Genomic DNA, 18179 nt, shown 5'->3' with positions numbered 1-18179 from the left:
CCCGTCACTTCCAGGACAGGGAACATCATGTAAATTACACCCCTTCTCCCTTTTGGCAGTGTTAGGTGCTTTGTAATTGGCTCAAGACTGTCAAATGGAGCCAAGATGGATTCCACAGAAAAAAAGTTCACTTTGCAGCTGCCTTGATATTGCCTTTTATTTTCTAACTGGAAATGTGTCTACCCTCAGGTTGTTATGGACATCTCCATAAATTTCCTGTTCATATTCCTTAATGAGCCCCAGGGCGTCTATGATACTCGATGGGTCTCCTTCTATGAAGTATCACTTTTTACCTTTCTTCTCCACTCCTAAACAAGTTTTATTTTGTGCTATAGAAAGCAGTAAATAAAACATATGGCTTTGTGACAGAAGAATAGTTTTTATTACTGCAGTTACTCAAATTGCACACAAGGGTATTCTGCAAGTGTGAATGTCAAAGAATGATGCTATAGAATCCTTCTAAATTCCAAAGTAACCGATTCCTTGTGTGTTTTGTGTGCGTGCAACTCTATATATTGCTATTAATAATCCACCTCTCTTGTTTTCCTTTCACTTGTTAGGATAAGACTTTGTGGTATATAGGGTATACCTAGTTTCAATTTAAAGTGGAACTAAAGTCCAGATTAAAACTTTAGTGATTTAGGTGGGTGGTTATTGCAGAAAGTAATAGGTGATGCCCATTTTTCAATACCTTTTCATACCTGCCCAATCACTGCCCAGCTGTTGATTTATGGTGAGCTGCACAAGTGCAGCTTTGCTTTTGTTGTCAGGAAAATCTGGCAATCCCAGCTTCCCTTGCGTGCGGGAGTTCTAGACACAGCCAATCAAGATGGCAGAAGATCGTTTACAGGGAGAAAAGAATGAAGTTGAGGGCACCCAGGGAAGGAATGGGGATAGGTGAGCATTGCTGGTTTATTTCTGCTTTAAAGATGAACTATGTAAAAAAAAAAAAAAAAGGCATTAAAAACATAAATAACATTATTTACGTTACTTTGATCTCTTACATGCTTATCTAACATACATATTATTGGTCTCTTTAATGATAAAAGGAAAGTTAGCCACAGAGCACAAAAGAGTAGCGTAAAAAAAAGTAATGTTTTATTCATACTTGTGATTCTAACATTTTTTTTCTGAATAAGTGGGGACACACTTTAAATCCCCTAACAAGATAACTTCTTCATTGTCAGGCTTGATTTTTTATTCTTTGCACTCGTTCATGTGTTGTATGGAAAATGTCAGCGTCTCCCTGTCATTTCGTCCGTCTCTCGTGACATGCTGCGCTGTTTTTCTGAGGGCCACAGCGAGGTAAATGAAAATGTGCAGAATCACTCTCATGCTTCAGTAAACTTTATAAGCTGAATTGTGAAAATCCCTTGCTGAGTAGAATGTGTCGGGTGTTTCACAGAAACATTACTTAAGAAGCTGCTGACACCACTGAATAATGACTCCAAATTAATGGAGAGCCTGAAGGATTACCTATCAAAGTGCAGTGCTAAGAACAAAGCTGCTTCTTCTATAGCTATCCATACGTTTCTACTTTAATTATTGCGCCGGCAAAACCAAATATCCGTAAAAATCCACCAGACTCTATTTTTCTCTTGTGCTTTGCAATAGCCAACAAAAGCTGTAAATGATAACCAACCAGTTGAATTTGAATTACTAATTTCTGAGGGTAAGAGAACTATTTAAAATCATGTAGGCCTCATGTCATTCTAAATGTTGCTAGTTTTATCAAGATTTTGCTGGAAGGACAAAATATCCCAGTGAGGTGTAAGGTGACTGTGCAGATGGTCGCTGAAAGGTACAACATGTACCTCTAAATTCAGCCCCATTGGTTTGGTTCCAGAGAACTGGAATCTTCCTATTGTGATGGGTTGTCTTGGAGGCCTATTATTATTAATAAAAAACAGACAATATAACGCCAACATATTACACAGTGCTGTACAATAAATAGGGGTTGCAAATGACAAACTCCAAGGAGAAGGAGAGGACCCTGCCCCGAAGAGCTTACAATCTGGGAGGCCTATAGGAAGACATGGGGGAGCACAAGCACCTGAATTTTCCATCTACAGACCCAACACAGAGGCCATCTAGGTAAACTTTAGTAATCTTTTAATATACTACAACTACAATTTAGGCTTGAACATGTAGAGCCTAATGTGTAACATATTTGACTAACCTTGATGTACTACTAATTGGTGTGAGGGGTCTTTAGCAGTCCTAGGATGACCACACATACATGTAGCAAATAAATTCTTGTGTAAGCCAATCTTCTGTACGTTAGGAGATATTCAAATATTAAGGACGGTACATACATAACAACAAATTTCTTTGCTGGTGTGACAGTGGGCACCTTTAGTAGAAGCTTAAAAGATCAAAGAGAAATCACATAATTCCATCTCCAATGTCTATGTAAGTCTACTGCAGAGTGACAAATACATGATAAATGTCTGACTATGTTATTCTAATTAATGTGCATTATTGGTTTAAACATGTGAAACATATGTTTCTTAGAATAAGCTGTAAGTTGCACATGGTCATCAGTATTTTTTATCAGGCTTTGCTCCCTTAGTAACACCGCACAATGATTATGTCTTAATGCTGCCTTCCCCAACCTTTTTAACACAGGGGAATCCTTAAAATGTCTTTTGGCTCATACAAGAATTATTTTCTAATTACTATATGCACAGATCACAGCACTTTAATGTGGTGGTCAGTGGGAGGAATGTCGTCTATACAGATAGCCAAAAAGAGACCAGAGACACGCAAATTGCTCATGGCTCAAGGAACTCCTTGCAACCGCTGGAGGAACGCTATGAATGAAAACAAGAAATGTTATTTCTCAGGACTTCTCATTGGTGTTGAATGCACTGCCCGAGGGGAATTAGACAAAATTGTACGCCAAATGCAAAATATTTAATAGCAAGCATGCAAAAGTAAAATGGCTTTTGAATTACCAGCAACAAGTTATCATGTGTTCCACAGGAAAAAATACTTCAATTGTGTAGTGCATTTACTGAGGCTGAAGAGAGTGTTAGGAAGTAAAACAGACAGATAAAGTATTAGCCACATATTTTATTTTAATTTTGTTCACCTTTTTGATACATTCTGAGTCATGAATTAGCCTGGCCTTTTGTTACATACATAGATCACATTTTTAAGCTGTCCTTTCATTCCAATCAATTCTTGCTGACAGGCAAGGCATCGGCTGTCAATTCATAGCTCATTCTTGACATCTCAAGGTTTTCGATTCAAGCTCATAGGAAGAACACTGTCTATGAATGATTACAGCAGAATTCCCAAAGAAATAGTCTAATAACTTTTTTTCTCATCGCAAATGAACTCACATAGAAGATACGTAATAAAGTTTTAGATAATTGCCACTTTACCAGGTGAGATATTTCTGGTCTAGTTAGTTCAATGTAACTTGAACCCACCCATACCAGCCATTCATGATATCTCTAGAAGCTCTAAAAGTGATTTTTTTTAAAAAATTAGTTTTAGTAATTAATTTTAGTAATTAATTTTTTACCTACCTGCTTTGTAACATGGACTTCACTTGACATTCTTCTCTAATTTTGAAAAAACAAAACTCTATAATATAGAATGCCTAAAAACGTATACAAATGCTACCTTTTATTGTTTTTTGTACATATAGGACTGTCTGTTTGATTATTAGATTTGATTTTTAGATTGATTTTATTGAATCTAAAACAAAAGTGCAATTGCTATTAAAGGACACATTCTCATTTTATTTTTTAGTTGACTAGAACAGTCACAGAACTGATTTGCTTTTGTTGGTTAGTTCATGCCACATGCCTAGTCCTGGATTTAGCAACTGAACTGCCCTACACCTATAAGGCTCATGGTGCCCAATTTTATGTCCCTAATTTCTTCTTTACCAATCATGAATATTATTACTGAAGTGGAAATGATATCATGCTAGACAAAACATGCAGTCTGCTTCTATTCAGAGTTGCCAATGGACTTTATAGTACATCAGTCCAGAGCTTTCTAAGAATTTTTCACCTTACAATACGCTTCCTTAATTTTCTGACAGCTGGAAGATTGATATCTGCATGATAATGATTATTTATTAAACTAACATAACTGCTGTGAACCCAATGACCAGCCTTATTAGGCATCACTTTATTCCACCCAACAACCTAGTATAAATGAGTTGCAGAGTTGTGTTGTTATGGTAAACAATGGGGAGAGCTTCCATTAGCTGCCATTGTTAGGGAGCACTACCCACCGATTTACATAAGCCGTTTGGAGGAGAGGGAAATGTAGTGGTGCTTAGTCCGGCAAAGAATGGGCATTTCCATTAAAGGTTTAGCTGATATATTGATCAATTTATGGGCTGGTACGCCCTAAATTTCAATAGATTTTGTTTAGATTTGATTTTTTAAAAAAATCAAATCTGTTAAAAACATTGACTAGTTAGTGTATGACAGCCTTTACTTTTTAGTTCATTTTGTGTTCAGAATGTTTTATTCTTTCCCTCAACTCTATTGGTTTCTTGCTTTATTTCCTGATGATTTTATTGCTTTTTGCCATTACATGAGATCATATTATAAACGCCGCTGTTTTCCTTTGAAGTTCTGTCCCTAGACATTTTGTGTTGCTGCTAATGCCCGTGGTTTAGCAGTGACCTCTTGAATGATATGGTACAATTCTCTATAGTTGATTAGATATATGTTACATTGTATTAGTACAATTATATTACCTAATGATACGCTTAGGATTTTAAAAGCGGAATTAAACCTGTGTTACCTGTCCCCATTCCCTCCTAGGGGCCACCATCTCCTTCTTTCTTCCTAACTCCCATACAGGAGTTCACCCATTCCTGGCACACCCAGAGGAAGCCAGGGATACCCTTATCATGGTAACCAAAGCTGACACTGTGCATATGCAGCTCAGCTTTTTGCCAGATGCCCAGAGCAATCAGTCAGGTAGGGGAGAATATTGCAGAAGGCGCATCACTGTCCCCTTCTGCAATACTGACCTACCTAATTGTGTATTCCTAAAAGCAGAACTTTAGTTATCTAAAGGTAACTATTGGGACCTAGCATCGGATACATATTTTTATATGTTAAGTCCCCACATGCAAGTATTGTATATCACCTGGGTGTACCCAGCTATGTGATTAGCTCAGCTCAGGCATCTGATTGGTGATTAGCCAAGTAATAACTACTGAATGCAGTAATGATTCACCACAACATGCAGGGAGAGTTTTTTGCATGCCCATTGCATGCAAAAAGTGAATTTCTCTGTGATCACAAGTGAATCCTAAACCTGCAGTTAAGAATTTTCACACTTTGGCAAATACTATTTTAGGGTTAAGGACTTCTCTATTTTGATATCTGTTCTTACAACACAGTTACACTGTGAACATTAGAGCCATATCCCAGATATCAGTCTACGCAGCCGAACTATAACGCACTTGTAATATCCGTAGATATTATTGCTCTCAACTAATGATAAAGGAGATGGAGTTTGTCTTAGCTGTGTTCCATTCCACTACCAACTTGACAAATGATGAAACTTCTTCAGCTAGGCATTATTGCACTTCCGTCTAATCCCGAGGCTTGGTGATAGATTACAGCCAGCTTCAACACATTTCACTCAATAAACTGAAATCACAGCCTCTCCAGTCAAAGCAAAGAAATCTGCAGTAAAGATGATTGTTTCAACTCAAACTGATAGGGAAATATAATGTTTGAAATGTTGCTATTTGTGTGTAATTTCATGTTATGGGTGGATGGGTTATTCTAAATGTAATACATATCGATTAGAAATTAGAAATGTAAACAGGGCAGATGGCTCACCAAGGAAAATTCTTTTTCTGTAGATGCTGAGGTCAAGCACCATCTCATAATTTGGAATTGAATTTTGCCAAAATAAACGGTGTATGAGGTTATTTTGTCCTGATCTTTTGTAAAGGGCTCAGTTTAAAGTGTTTGTAAACCCTGGCAATGAATTTTTCTTACTTGTCCTCTATTGGTCTGTTAAATATAAAATTGAAAGCTTTTGTTGTATGTGTTTGATACTGATAATATAAATGTTGCACCTGAAATAAATATAATGAGCTTGTAACTCCATATGTAGTAACATTTCCGACAGTATCATTAGCCCTGCTTTATCCTCCCATTTGGACTACAGGACCTTCTACATTTTTTTTTGGAGGTGAAAACAAATTAAAGTGTTCTGTAGTCTAATTCTGGATTGACTAGCCCAGAGGAGTGACACTTCTGCTCATTCATAGATACAGTTAGTGTTGTAACACTAGCATAGAAAGTGTGTTATTAGCAAGATCCCTAAATAAAAGTAATAATGAATAAAGAAAAAATTGCAGTAGCACCGCCTAGACTTGCAATGCTGCTATATATTATATTATTGTTCTTGTGTTTAGATAAAACCTGGAAAACAGGGCTGTAACTCTAATTATCTTTTTATGCATATATGTTTTTTATTAGTTCTTGTGTAAGACTAGGTTTCTGTAAATATTAATTTCTGTTATGTTTGATATTTCAGGAAAAGAAGTCCATCCATATCAAGAGACCAGAATCTAAGATACGACTCTCGAGACGATATAGGGGAACATTCACAGTATGTTACATCAGACAGCGCAATGCCTAGATCACCATCAGATTATTCTGACCGGCGATCGCCGAGAGGGCCTCAGATGTATGATGAACCTGAGCACAGTGATTACCGCAGAAGTCGGAGGCGTTCTAATGAGTATTCGGTAGATGAGGAGGACATTCAGGACAGGGATGAATATGAGAGACAAAGGCAGGAGGAGGAATACCAAGCAAGGTATAGGAGTGACCCAAATTTGGCTCGATATCCAGTTAAACCTCAACCCTATGAAGAACAGATGCGCATCCATGCGGAGGTTTCACGTGCGCGACATGAAAGGAGACATAGTGACGTTTCTCTGGCTCATACAGAGTTAGAAGAGTCTCGGATGTCAATGCTGAGACTGGACAGACCGTCACGGCAAAGGTCTGCATCTGAACGTAGGGCGGCCATGGAGAGTCAACGCTCTTATTCTATAGAAAGAACTAGAGATGTGCAGGGGCCAAGTCCTGGTAGACAAAGGAACTCAAATCATAGTCCCCCAACTCCTAGAAGGAGTCCCATCCCTAATGACAGGCCAGAGTTGAGGCGCACTGATTCTTTACGGAAGCAGCACCACTTGGATCCAAGTTCTGCCGTGAGGAAAACCAAAAGAGAAAAAATGGAAACCATGCTTAGGAACGACTCACTTAGTTCAGACCAGTCTGAATCTGTCCGGCCACCACCGCCCAAGCCTCATAAAACAAAAAAGGGAGGTAAAACACGTCAGATCTCGTTGAGCAGCTCCGAAGAAGAGCTGGCATCAACGCCGGAGTACACGAGTTGTGACGATGTTGAGATTGAAAGTGAAAGTGTTAGCGAGAAAGGTAAGACTCTCCATGGGTTCTATTTCCAGGTGTGGAATTTCACTACATACATGGATCGCACACTTTTTTCACATTCTGTTTGTTGCTTTTTCTATCCTGAGACTAACTTGTTAGTGTTATGATTACAGTTTGGTATCTGATTTTTTGGTTGTAATATTGTATTAAGATGAACTGATTGGTTTTATCTGCAGTTGTCTGAATGGCAGGTGGTTTATGCATTTTCCTAGATTAAAAAGCGTTGGCTCATTTTCCACAATATGTAAATGTGAATTCACACTATAGATATAAATCTGATTACAATAGTTTATTATTTGTAAATTTTTTCTGTGGAAGGTAACTCATACATATTCTGGAAGATCTGAAAAATCCCATTTAATCGGGAAGTATACCTAATCGTTCATATTTTGATCTATAATTTCATAATGAATAAAACTGAACTGATTACCATGGTGGCCAACCAGCATCCCCTTTCATTTTTCAAGACCAGGATAAAAAATGAAAATTGGAGAAGCTGGTTTGTCTCTCAAAATTGAATTGGTTAAGTATTAGGTTCTGAAGTAGCTGAAAAAAAGGTACCACAGACATGAAATGGTTTGAGGGTGATCATCTCTGTAGGGGCACAGACTACAAGTTCGAATCCTTAAACAGCTGCTATGCAAAACTAAAAAAAAACATAGCTAGAAAAACACTTGGTCACTTACTGAACACCGACAGGTATGATAAGCAGGCACCTGGAGGCTCCAACACTACATGGAAGTGTCAGAACTTTGCCTGATCTAAACATCTTGCAGACATGTGGGAGCACCTCTGGGTTCCTGCATTTCATATCTGTCTACAGATTTCAACTATATTCTGGTTTTGCTGCAATTCTTCTATTGGAAATGGGTCTACATTTCCGTAAATACAGATGATTTAAATCTGTGGACCTCATGTTAAAACCCTGCATTTAATGGAAATAATCCTGTGGGAAGAAAACAATAATATAGGTACCTTACCTTTGGCTTTCATACTGCAGGGGTTGACATCACCATCTCTTCTGCAAGATACTGAAAATACCAAGTTGCACAAATCTCATGATATCATGATCATCATTTTACATGACCCGGACTACTTAAAATTCTTTTGGATCCCCCTGGAAAGATTGTGATGTCACCCTTTACAAGGGCCACAGACAGAAAAAGAAAGGTATATCAATCGGCTTTTTACCTGAGGACACTTATTTCCATTTAGTGCAGCTTTTTAGCAAGTGGCAATAGGACCTCAATAAATAACCAAACCTATTTTATCTGATACATGTCTACAGAATAATATACCGTATTTTTCGCCGTATAAGACGCTCCGGAATATAAGACGTATAAGAATATAAGAATATAAAGGAGGAAAATCTAGAAAAAAAGTTTCTGAAAGATTATTCCCCTTCTGATCACTCATGTGCCATTCATACCGGTATTCCCCTTCTGATCACTCATGTGCCATTCAGAGAGACACACGCAGGATCGGGTATCGGGTGAGTATAATATTTTAATTATTTTTTTTAACACATTTGTCGTATAGGACGCACTAACTTTTCCCCCTAAGTTTTGAGGAAGAAAAAGTGCGTCTTATATGGCAAAAAATACGGTATATTCTACTGTAACTACACTGAATTCATTCTGCTATAGTCAGACTAAAACAATATAAATTCTGATTGTTTGTTGTGTCCCTACACCACCTAAAGTGAACCTTCCACTAAAATAAAAAATGCCCAATTAGTGCTGACCAGACCATCTCCCTAAACCACCTACTATTTATAAATGAAAAGTGTACCTGTAAAGGATAAGGCTACGTTCACACTTGCAATGGTTCTCGTCCGATAATCGGCTCAGGGCCGATATCGGACGAGAATCTGGTGTGTGTACAGCGCCTGTCGTCCATTGTCCGAACGACCGTCCTGGCAGATCCACGGACGTTGGACGACGAACGATTGTAATGCAAGTGAAGGGGGAGAGTGCGCAGCAGGGTGCCGCTCTGTCATCCCCCCCTCCATAGAGCAGAACGGTGCAGTATGTACAGCGCTTGTTCATGCTTCGTGCAGTTGTTAGTCGTTGGAAAGGATCAGGAAAGATCCTTTCCAACAACAATTTTTGCACGTGTGTATGCAGCCCAAGACTATTGTCATTCTTATCTTGCCCCGTGTGTCTTCCTACATGAGAATGACAGCACTCCATTTCTAGGTGTAGTTCTATGAAATGTGATGCAGGTGAAATCTCATAAAACACTGTTGCAATGGAGATTTCATCTGTTTTGTATTCCACAGAATTGAAAACAAAACTAACTTTATCTTTTACTGACATGTAGTAGCAAGTAATACATAATCTAGGTAGTTGTGCAAGTGATTTGAGAAGTGGTGGGGGCCTGGCAAGTATACAGTATATGAATTTTCTATTTTAGTGAAGGAAATTATATATAATTTAGTATGTGACATGAAATACTTCAGGCTGCATTGTGAAAAAGTATTGGACATTTTTATATATTATTAGTCAAATGACAAGTTTTGTTTCTAGCCAAAGAAGACCTCTTCCGAAATTGAAAGAACAATGATCTACGACAACCAATATAAACCAGTGACAGATCAGCTTTTATTATTTTCAATTTCTTTGCTATTTCTTGCATTTAGAGATTACATCTGATTGGTTGTTAAAGTTTACTGCACATCGCTGTGGGCCTGCGCACTGCCTTACTTATTAATCTGCCTTATAAATGTTTGTATATAGCTGGGTGTAATAGGGTGGATGCTTCTATTACATTTGTTCTTTTAAATACTCTATATATACATTTCCATTTATCTCCATTTATTTAGAGATACAAGATTTTAATATATATCTCCAAATGTTTTATTATATTTTATTATCAAATTGTATTTATGTAGCGCTATATATTTAGTGTACCAAAACAGGCAGATACATGTTTTGTTATTGCTGTAAGAAAAGACACAGCATGCTTTAAGGGATACAGTTAATCTTTGCAGAGACACTGTAAAATAATGTATATGTTTATCAAACAATACAGATGATATCAAAAACTTAAAAAAAGTTTTGCCTGGAGATTCACTTTGCTCTCTGGGTCCCTATTGGTCCTTTAATGAGTGTTCCTTTACCAATACTTCTCTAGCTCTTTATACAATAATATGCATTGAAATGTTGGCAGAATGCACTTTAGGGATAACTAAAATAAAAAAATTTAATATGTTCAAGTGTACAAGCCCCTAGATGTGGTGGCTGCATTAGTTTTCTTTTTTAGGTAAAAATATTTTTAGCAAAAAATGAAAATACCAGTGGATATTGTTAATACCAGTAAGATGCATCTAAGATCCTCCTGTAAATCATAACATCCTTTTCTTACTAACCTTCATGAACATGGAGAGAGGAATATGTGGTTTATGTCCAGCCTGTGTGATAACCATCAAGCTCTATAGATAAGCTGGAGAAAGGACAGAAAGTGTGTTATTTGCAGGGTTACAAAAAAATAAAGGGATCCTGAGAAAGAAAAGCCACCACATGCAAGGACTGGTTTGCAAGGTTTGGCTTAGATACATTTTAATTACATTTACTTCTGTACAGATACAGCTCTGCTTCCAGTCTAAGCTCCCTGAACTCCCAATTTCAGCACTGTTATGAAGTTGCAATCGAAGTCTTTGGACCTGCCATTAATAGCCACTAAAGGAATTTTTAAAATAACAGGGACAGCAGTAAGTTTGTATAGTACCAGTGCATTATGTGCCCATTTTAAAAGAGATGCATCTAAAAAAAAAAAGATATCACAGAGATAAATTTAAGATCCCTTTCAAAGCCCAATTTATAGGGATGCACCTACTGCTTTTCTTCTTCGCTTTTTTTTAATGCTGGCATAGATGAGTAATGACTACACCTTAAATCATAACCATCCTTATTCATTGGACCAAAGAGGAAGAGGGTATGTGTAACAAGGTCTGTTAAGTTGCAGAGTGCACTGGGTAGCGCGGTCCTACTTGTAGAACTGCACAACCATAGGTGGACACTGCTGCTAAAACGGGAAAGTGAAGGTAAGTCTATGAAAATGGAGAAAAATGGCAGTCTGACTGAATATCTGTTTATGTGACTTAAGCTGGAATTTAATCAAGGCCGGGGGTGTCAAACTCTGGCCTGGGGGCCAAATCTGGCCCCCAACCTCCTTTTTTTTGGCACCCAAAGGAATCCTAAATATGAACTTTAGCTGGCCCGCCTGGCAGCGTCTATTGACCAGCAGGCTATCTGTCTTTGCGTGGCCCCAACGCAAATAATGCCGGGAATTTTAGTAGCGGCTATTTCAGTGAAGAGGGAGTTTCAGCGACGGGCCACTCATAAGATTTAGCTCCACATTGGCTGTGTCTGGCATTTCCAGCACTCCCCCCCCCTCTGCTGTACTTTTCCTTGCTACTCCAAGGCATGGACATAAGTGGTTGGATTTTCATAGAAGAATATTGTTATTATTATTGTATATAATATTGTTTTTGTTTTCTGTATTGTATAGCCTGTGCAAAAAGGTTACCATTGAAATTTAACTCAGAAGGCTACAAATAGAGAAAAAGGCATAAGATTTTTTATTAAATAAACCTAAATAAAACTTTCTTTATTATAAGCTTGTTCCAGATTGAATGTGAAGTAAAACCTCTTTGTTTCCATATGAAAAGGGTTTATATCTAATGAGAAGGAAAAATTCCTCAATTTTTTCAATAAATTTCAAGGACTTTGTCTAAGTTTTTTGAATTTTGGCCCTCTGTGTATTTGAGTTTGACACCCCTGATCGAGGCCATGCCCCAGGCTGTTTTACATGGGTGACATGTCACTGAATTTGTAGAATCGGTTAAAATGATATTTTTAGCAATAATGTTGGTTATTTTGTGTCACTTGATGTTTCATATGATGAAAAGCTTAATCTATTTCATTACAGCTATACAGTATATGGATTGATTTCACACATCAATACATACCATCACAGTGACTGGCCTTTGTTACCTTGAGTCTGTATTGTATTTTGATTGATCATGTGATGAACTTAATGGCCCATAATCCCATAAATATTTATGAAAATATGAATGGGAAACTTCCGTCCTATTATTGGTGCTGGTGATATATTTATTCCATTGAATTATCTATTGGATCTCTAAAGAAAACATGTTCTTTGACCATGCAAAGTGGACCCTTGGCACCCTCTTTCTAGTACATACAAAACTGTTTCTTCTTTCCTCACTGATCAAGTCACCCCTCAAAGTTAAAAAGAAAATTTGTGTGTAGAAGCACATGATTCTTCTTCCTAGTAAGGAAACATGGCTAGGAATAATTTATACATTCATGCATGAGAAATATGCGCATGGGCAAAGCAATCAACAGTCTAATAAAAGCCCTTGCACACTCCTCAGCTAGCCACCACAAAAAATGTTTTAACGGCTTCAACATTCACCCTCATTTCTTGTGATATGTCCTTAGTCATTGGCACAGTGCTGTCATGTGTGGGTTTGGAGAGGGTCCACTGCCCTGTGCGATCTATGCACATTAAATTCTGAGCTCACCCAGGCCAATGTGTCCTCATTACCGGCATTTGAACAGAGCAGAGGGGGATCGAAACAAAGGCAGGCATAGCCAATAACCATGTGTTCGTTCTCAGACCAAAACTGTCCAAAGACTAATAAAAACCCCTCATGTTTGCCAGGTTTCCAAAGGGCTTGTCTTGTAATTTGATTTCTTATAGGAGTTGTAAGAACAAAAACAAACAAAAAAAAACATAGCTAGTTTTATTAATTGAAGGTCTTCTATAAAATGCACTTTTGCATTTTAAACTTTAAGGATAGAAAGGGTTGTTGGCTCTGCCTCTTAGGATAGCAGTTGATTGCTAATTAATTTTCTGCTAATAATAATTTTCACCACAAATGCCATGCTGCTCCACCCAGTACCTGCTGGCCCACCTTCCCCTGGTGAATCTTCACCAATAATGCTGCACTATTACATCCACTGCCTGCCAATACCTGCTCAGCTCTCCCTGGGGAGTTTTACCACCAAAGCTTGGCCACTTTATTTGCTAACCACCCACCTCTCCCTAGTGAATTTTAACATTAACTCATCCTTTACCTGCCCGCTACTCCCTGTTGAATTTCATCAATGATGCCGCACTTCCTAATCTACTACCTGCCTATGCCCATCCACCTCACCCTGGAGAGGAGAATGCAGCCGCATCCCCAAAACGAAAGCAGTGAAGGCAAATTTTCCCTGGTTAGCTGATTTGAATGTCACCATGTGAAATTACACAGGCAACTCAAGCTGAAGGCTGGCTCTGGGTACATTCAAATTACAATAAAATCCTTGAAATGCATTTTTGCACTTAATCTGCCTGTTCAGTACTTACATTTTAAATTCAGGCATTCCTGTAGTACACCAATCTATGCCACTTTCATGTGTGGGTAACTCAAAAGCATAATTTTCATGCAAATTCTCAGAAATGCCCACTTCAGTACTAAGACTTTTCTTGCAGCCACTGATCAGATTTGCTTTGTAAGGGTGGATGTGATTGTGATACAAGAAGCAAGGTAGTCCCACACCACATTTCACAGGAAGTTTACTCCCAATGACACTGATTTGCAGTCTGGATTCTGGCTGAAGTTGAATATGTCAAGAGAAACTGTGTTTTAGCACAATGTAAGGTTTGCTGGATAGTAATAGAAGCTCACTGATGAGATTCCCTTGTTGCCTGGGATTGTCCTTTAATATTTTGTTTGCCCCATAAACAATAATCCTAGAATAGTGGAACTTATGGTGGTTGTTAACCTATCTGCATTTCTTAGTGGTTGGACTTAAATAAACCAATTTACTTGTACAGGAATGGAGATTTTTATGCTGATTCACGAGAAGCTTTCAGCTCTTCAAATAATTTTTTTCTTCCACAGTGAACAAGGCTGCTAAAGTGCTATACCCCATTAAGCAAATGTAATATTTGTCTGCTAATTTGTAATGTGAGATGTACATTTAAATCAGGTTATTGACCAGTGATCCTCTAATGTCCTCTAGTTTATTACAAGCGGTTACAGTTAACTACAATAGATGATTTTAGACTGCTATAAATTAAACAAAGATGAATAGTGGTCTCCTGAATAGCAGGCCTCAGGCTGGGCTTGGTTGGTATAACATAGACCTGGTAATACATACAATATCACCTAAATAAAGGCAAAAAACAGTATACAAGTATAAATCTACAATCATAAAGTATCAAATCTAAAATTTTAAAAAGTATTAATGGAACAGGAGTAGAAAGATTTTCTAGTGAGGGCAACAATGCCATGGATTGCCAGTGATCCCCCTTTATTTTTTTAATTGTTTCCTGTTGTGTCTTTTCGAGCAGGAAGTTCAGAGAAGTCTCCCTGCAGGTAAAAGTCAGCTAGGACATGGGGCATGTGCCACCAGTGTCTTTAATGTATTTTTGATTCTTTGCTCCAAAACAAGCATGTAGAGCCAAAAAATCAGTGAATAATTTTAAGTCCTTTTCTGCATATTTATTTTGTGTCAGTTATTTAAAGCGTAAATACACCCATGTGACTCAATCTATCCACATTCCATCACAGGGTGCCATCTTCTCTCTTTTCTTTCTGCTCCCAGAGAAGATTTTTAGCCATCTTGATTGGCGGTGCCATGATGATGTAACTTGCAGGAATTCATTCATCCCCGGCGCATGCAAGGGAAGCTGGGATTGCATGCACAGCTCCGTTTAGACAGATTACTGCAGGAGGGACATTATCTATCCCTTTCTGCAATAATGACCTGCCTTGGTGAGCATTTGTAAAAGTGGACTGAAAACATATTCATTGAAAATGGGAGATAATTGAATGTTAACTTTGCTTAACAATTTGGTATTTTACCTTTTCATCTTTTTGTCTTGTTATTTTTGTAAGGGGTTCTGTTTTAAAATTATTGAAACATCAGGTCAAGGTCAGCAATGGCAAGATCTAGATTTGTCCCATAACAGGTCTGCTTTTAACATAGCTATATTCTTTAGAGCATAGGGGGGATGGTGGACACAAACAGATCTCATTGGCCGATGTCCTAGGATGCCACGTCTTCGGCTAATGAAGGCGTTCATGAGGACAAGAACACTGTGTTGGCAAAATAAACGGCCTCCCGCTGCTCTCAAAGAGCACGCTGATTGACTGACTCACCAGGACTGATTGGAGACAGCGGAATAAATGGGTGATAATTTGTCTACATGTCACTTCCTTCAGAGTTAATATCCTGAAGGAAGCAGAAAATGTCATAACCTCCTTATTTTGTTTTCATTTTTGTTACACATCACTGAGCCTTTTATTTTCCGACTCAAACATTCACAAACTTTTTAATTCCTACAATGGGCTTAACAAGCAGCTAAAGAGGGGATCGTTCATAATTCTTACACAAAAAAATCTTCAGGAAAAAAAGAACTAGTCACAAAGGAAATGACTACTGAGCCACATTTATAAATCCCCAAAGGGTTTTTAGGGTTATTTAACCTGTGTAACCCAAAGACATAGAGGGCGCTCGTATACTAGGAAAGTTCTGGATGGATGTTATATCCGACCATGGTTTCTTAGGTTTCTTACTGAGGTAAAACCAGCAGAGATTTGTTGCAGGGAAGCTCTAGCTTTCCCTGCTGGTTGATTAAAATTTCTGTTCTGTTACATTCACCCATGAGGAATTTTCACATGTGCAGTATAGCCCCATAGGTATGGGCTGTGTCCCACATCCGGAGAGCAGTCACATAGATGATCTAGGGGCTGTGCTGATTGGGATAGCTCAAAGGACAGAGATAAGAAGAAATATAGTACTATTCCGGGAATGTGCAAGAGTAGGGTCGGGCAGATTCACAACTCTGGCTCCCACATTATTCTCAGGCTCACAAGCCTATATAGCACACCTGGTGCTAAGCAGCAGTGGCTGTGAATGTGTAAGCCAGACTACCTGTGTCTGTGAAAGGGGAAGCGCTGGTTAGAACAAAGATTCTGCAGTTTTCTTTACTAGCCAGGAGACTATTCTTTTGAGTTAAAGGACTGTTGTATTGCTGACACCATCCTTTTTGATGGTGTGTCTTTTTGTTCGATAAACATGGGCAGGAGCCCTAAAAAGACACAGACGCCTAGAGCTGCCCTAATGGCAGCCTTCCATTTGGTGCTAATTTCCACACCTGGTAGAATGTAATTCTAGGGTCAGAATCAGGAAAACCCCAGTTCTATTTACTGGCAGATTTCACAAACTTTAGATGTATAAATCCCCCCCCTCAGTCACAAAGATTAGCGTCATTAGGTATACATGCGTTTCTTTTGTTTGTAGGCAGTAGACACAAGCAGAGCAATATTTAGACTTCAATTACTTTAACAGCTATCACATTTGTGGGTTGGAAGGATTAGAACCTCTGTTACTGCTGGTGATGGCAATGCCACAGATAAGATGGTGGGGTTCTATCTTTCCATTCATCCTAGAAACCAGTAATCTCTCAAATTGACCATAAACATTAAATTGAAACTCCTCATCTCCACCCTTCCCTTTCCCTTAATATGCCATACAATCTTCCACTTTTTCTTGAAGGCTTCTCACAAGATTTTAGTAGTGGGTCTGTGGGAAGTTTTGCCTATTCAGCCAAAAGAGCATTTATGATGCCAGGTACTGCTATGGTACTCTGGTACCCTGGAACCTTTACTCATTGTCTCTTATAAGTTTTCTTTAAAAATGTAGTTGGCTTGACATGATCATGTAATCCTCCCATGAGGGATGGAAATCTTTAAGTGTGCCATATGTTTTGATTCACTGCATATCCTTAAGGGATTTTTAAATAAGCGCATGTTGTGATAAATAAACATTTAAGCTACAATGTTTACCTGAAACAGTTCTTGATCTGTATTATATGGGAAAGAACACTGTGTTCCCGGTTATTTTCTGAACATGGGGAACGACTGCTAATATTGAAATAGTGTTTATGCTGCTTAGTGCTTGATAGCTTGTTATTGACAGAAGTGGTAGTGATCTGATGAAAAGAATCTTAGTTTGTGCTTTGAAAGGAACAGACAGCCCATCTCAGTGAAGTTTCTCCAAAGAAAAATTGCCATAATCAATGTAAATGTTTGGTTTTGACTGAGCCTTGGAACATTGGCCTACATTGCAAAGAAGAGGAGCATTGACTTTCATCCGCCATATCTTCTTGTATGTTCTTTAAGGAAAATGGCACATTATTAGGAACTTGGAATCAAAGAAAATTTTAAACATGTACTCACTGCAATCAGTCTCATTGCCTCCTTAATCAGGTGTCAATTTCCACTGGGTAGGTCACAGTTTCCAATCTCAGGCAGGACTCTGCCTACAAGGAATTTGTATGTTTTCCCTGCGTCTGCATCATATGTCATTAATGTGGGTTTTATCCAGGGTACCCAGGGCAACCCACATCAATGACATATGACTACGACATTAGATAGTGAACCCCTTTGAGCGACAGTAAGTAAAATGACAATGGACTTTGTAAAGCACTGCGTAATATGCACTGGTTACAAATAATATTAATATTTCACCTCTTGATTTGGGGACAACTCTAAAACTTTGGAGTTTTTCTTCTTTTATTTCCCAGTGAAAATGGTGACCACTAATACCAATAAAGGGGTGAATTTCCTTAAAGGGGACACAGCATTAAAACATTTTCTGATGGCCTAACTCTTCCCCACTCCAATTC

At 38.3% G+C, this 18179-nt stretch overlaps 1 protein-coding gene across 48 annotated transcripts in view; it reads left to right on the top strand.

Moving 5' to 3' along the window:
* The window catches only part of RIMS2 (regulating synaptic membrane exocytosis 2), a 384644-nt gene that overhangs the window by 164783 nt on the left and 201682 nt on the right, over window positions 1-18179 (top strand). For all 48 annotated transcript variants that reach the window (XM_072410779.1, XM_072410769.1, XM_072410774.1 and 45 more), the window contains one exon: window positions 6538-7451. In XM_072410779.1, coding sequence (XP_072266880.1) covers window positions 6538-7451 — 914 coding nt within the window. The remainder of the gene's footprint in view (window positions 1-6537; window positions 7452-18179) is intronic.

Source organism: Pyxicephalus adspersus, chromosome 5 (assembly GCF_032062135.1).
Source record: "Pyxicephalus adspersus chromosome 5, UCB_Pads_2.0, whole genome shotgun sequence".
Taxonomy (NCBI): domain Eukaryota; kingdom Metazoa; phylum Chordata; class Amphibia; order Anura; family Pyxicephalidae; genus Pyxicephalus; species Pyxicephalus adspersus.
Note: the sequence above shows the minus strand (reverse complement) of the source record. Positions and strands in the feature narration are given on the sequence as shown.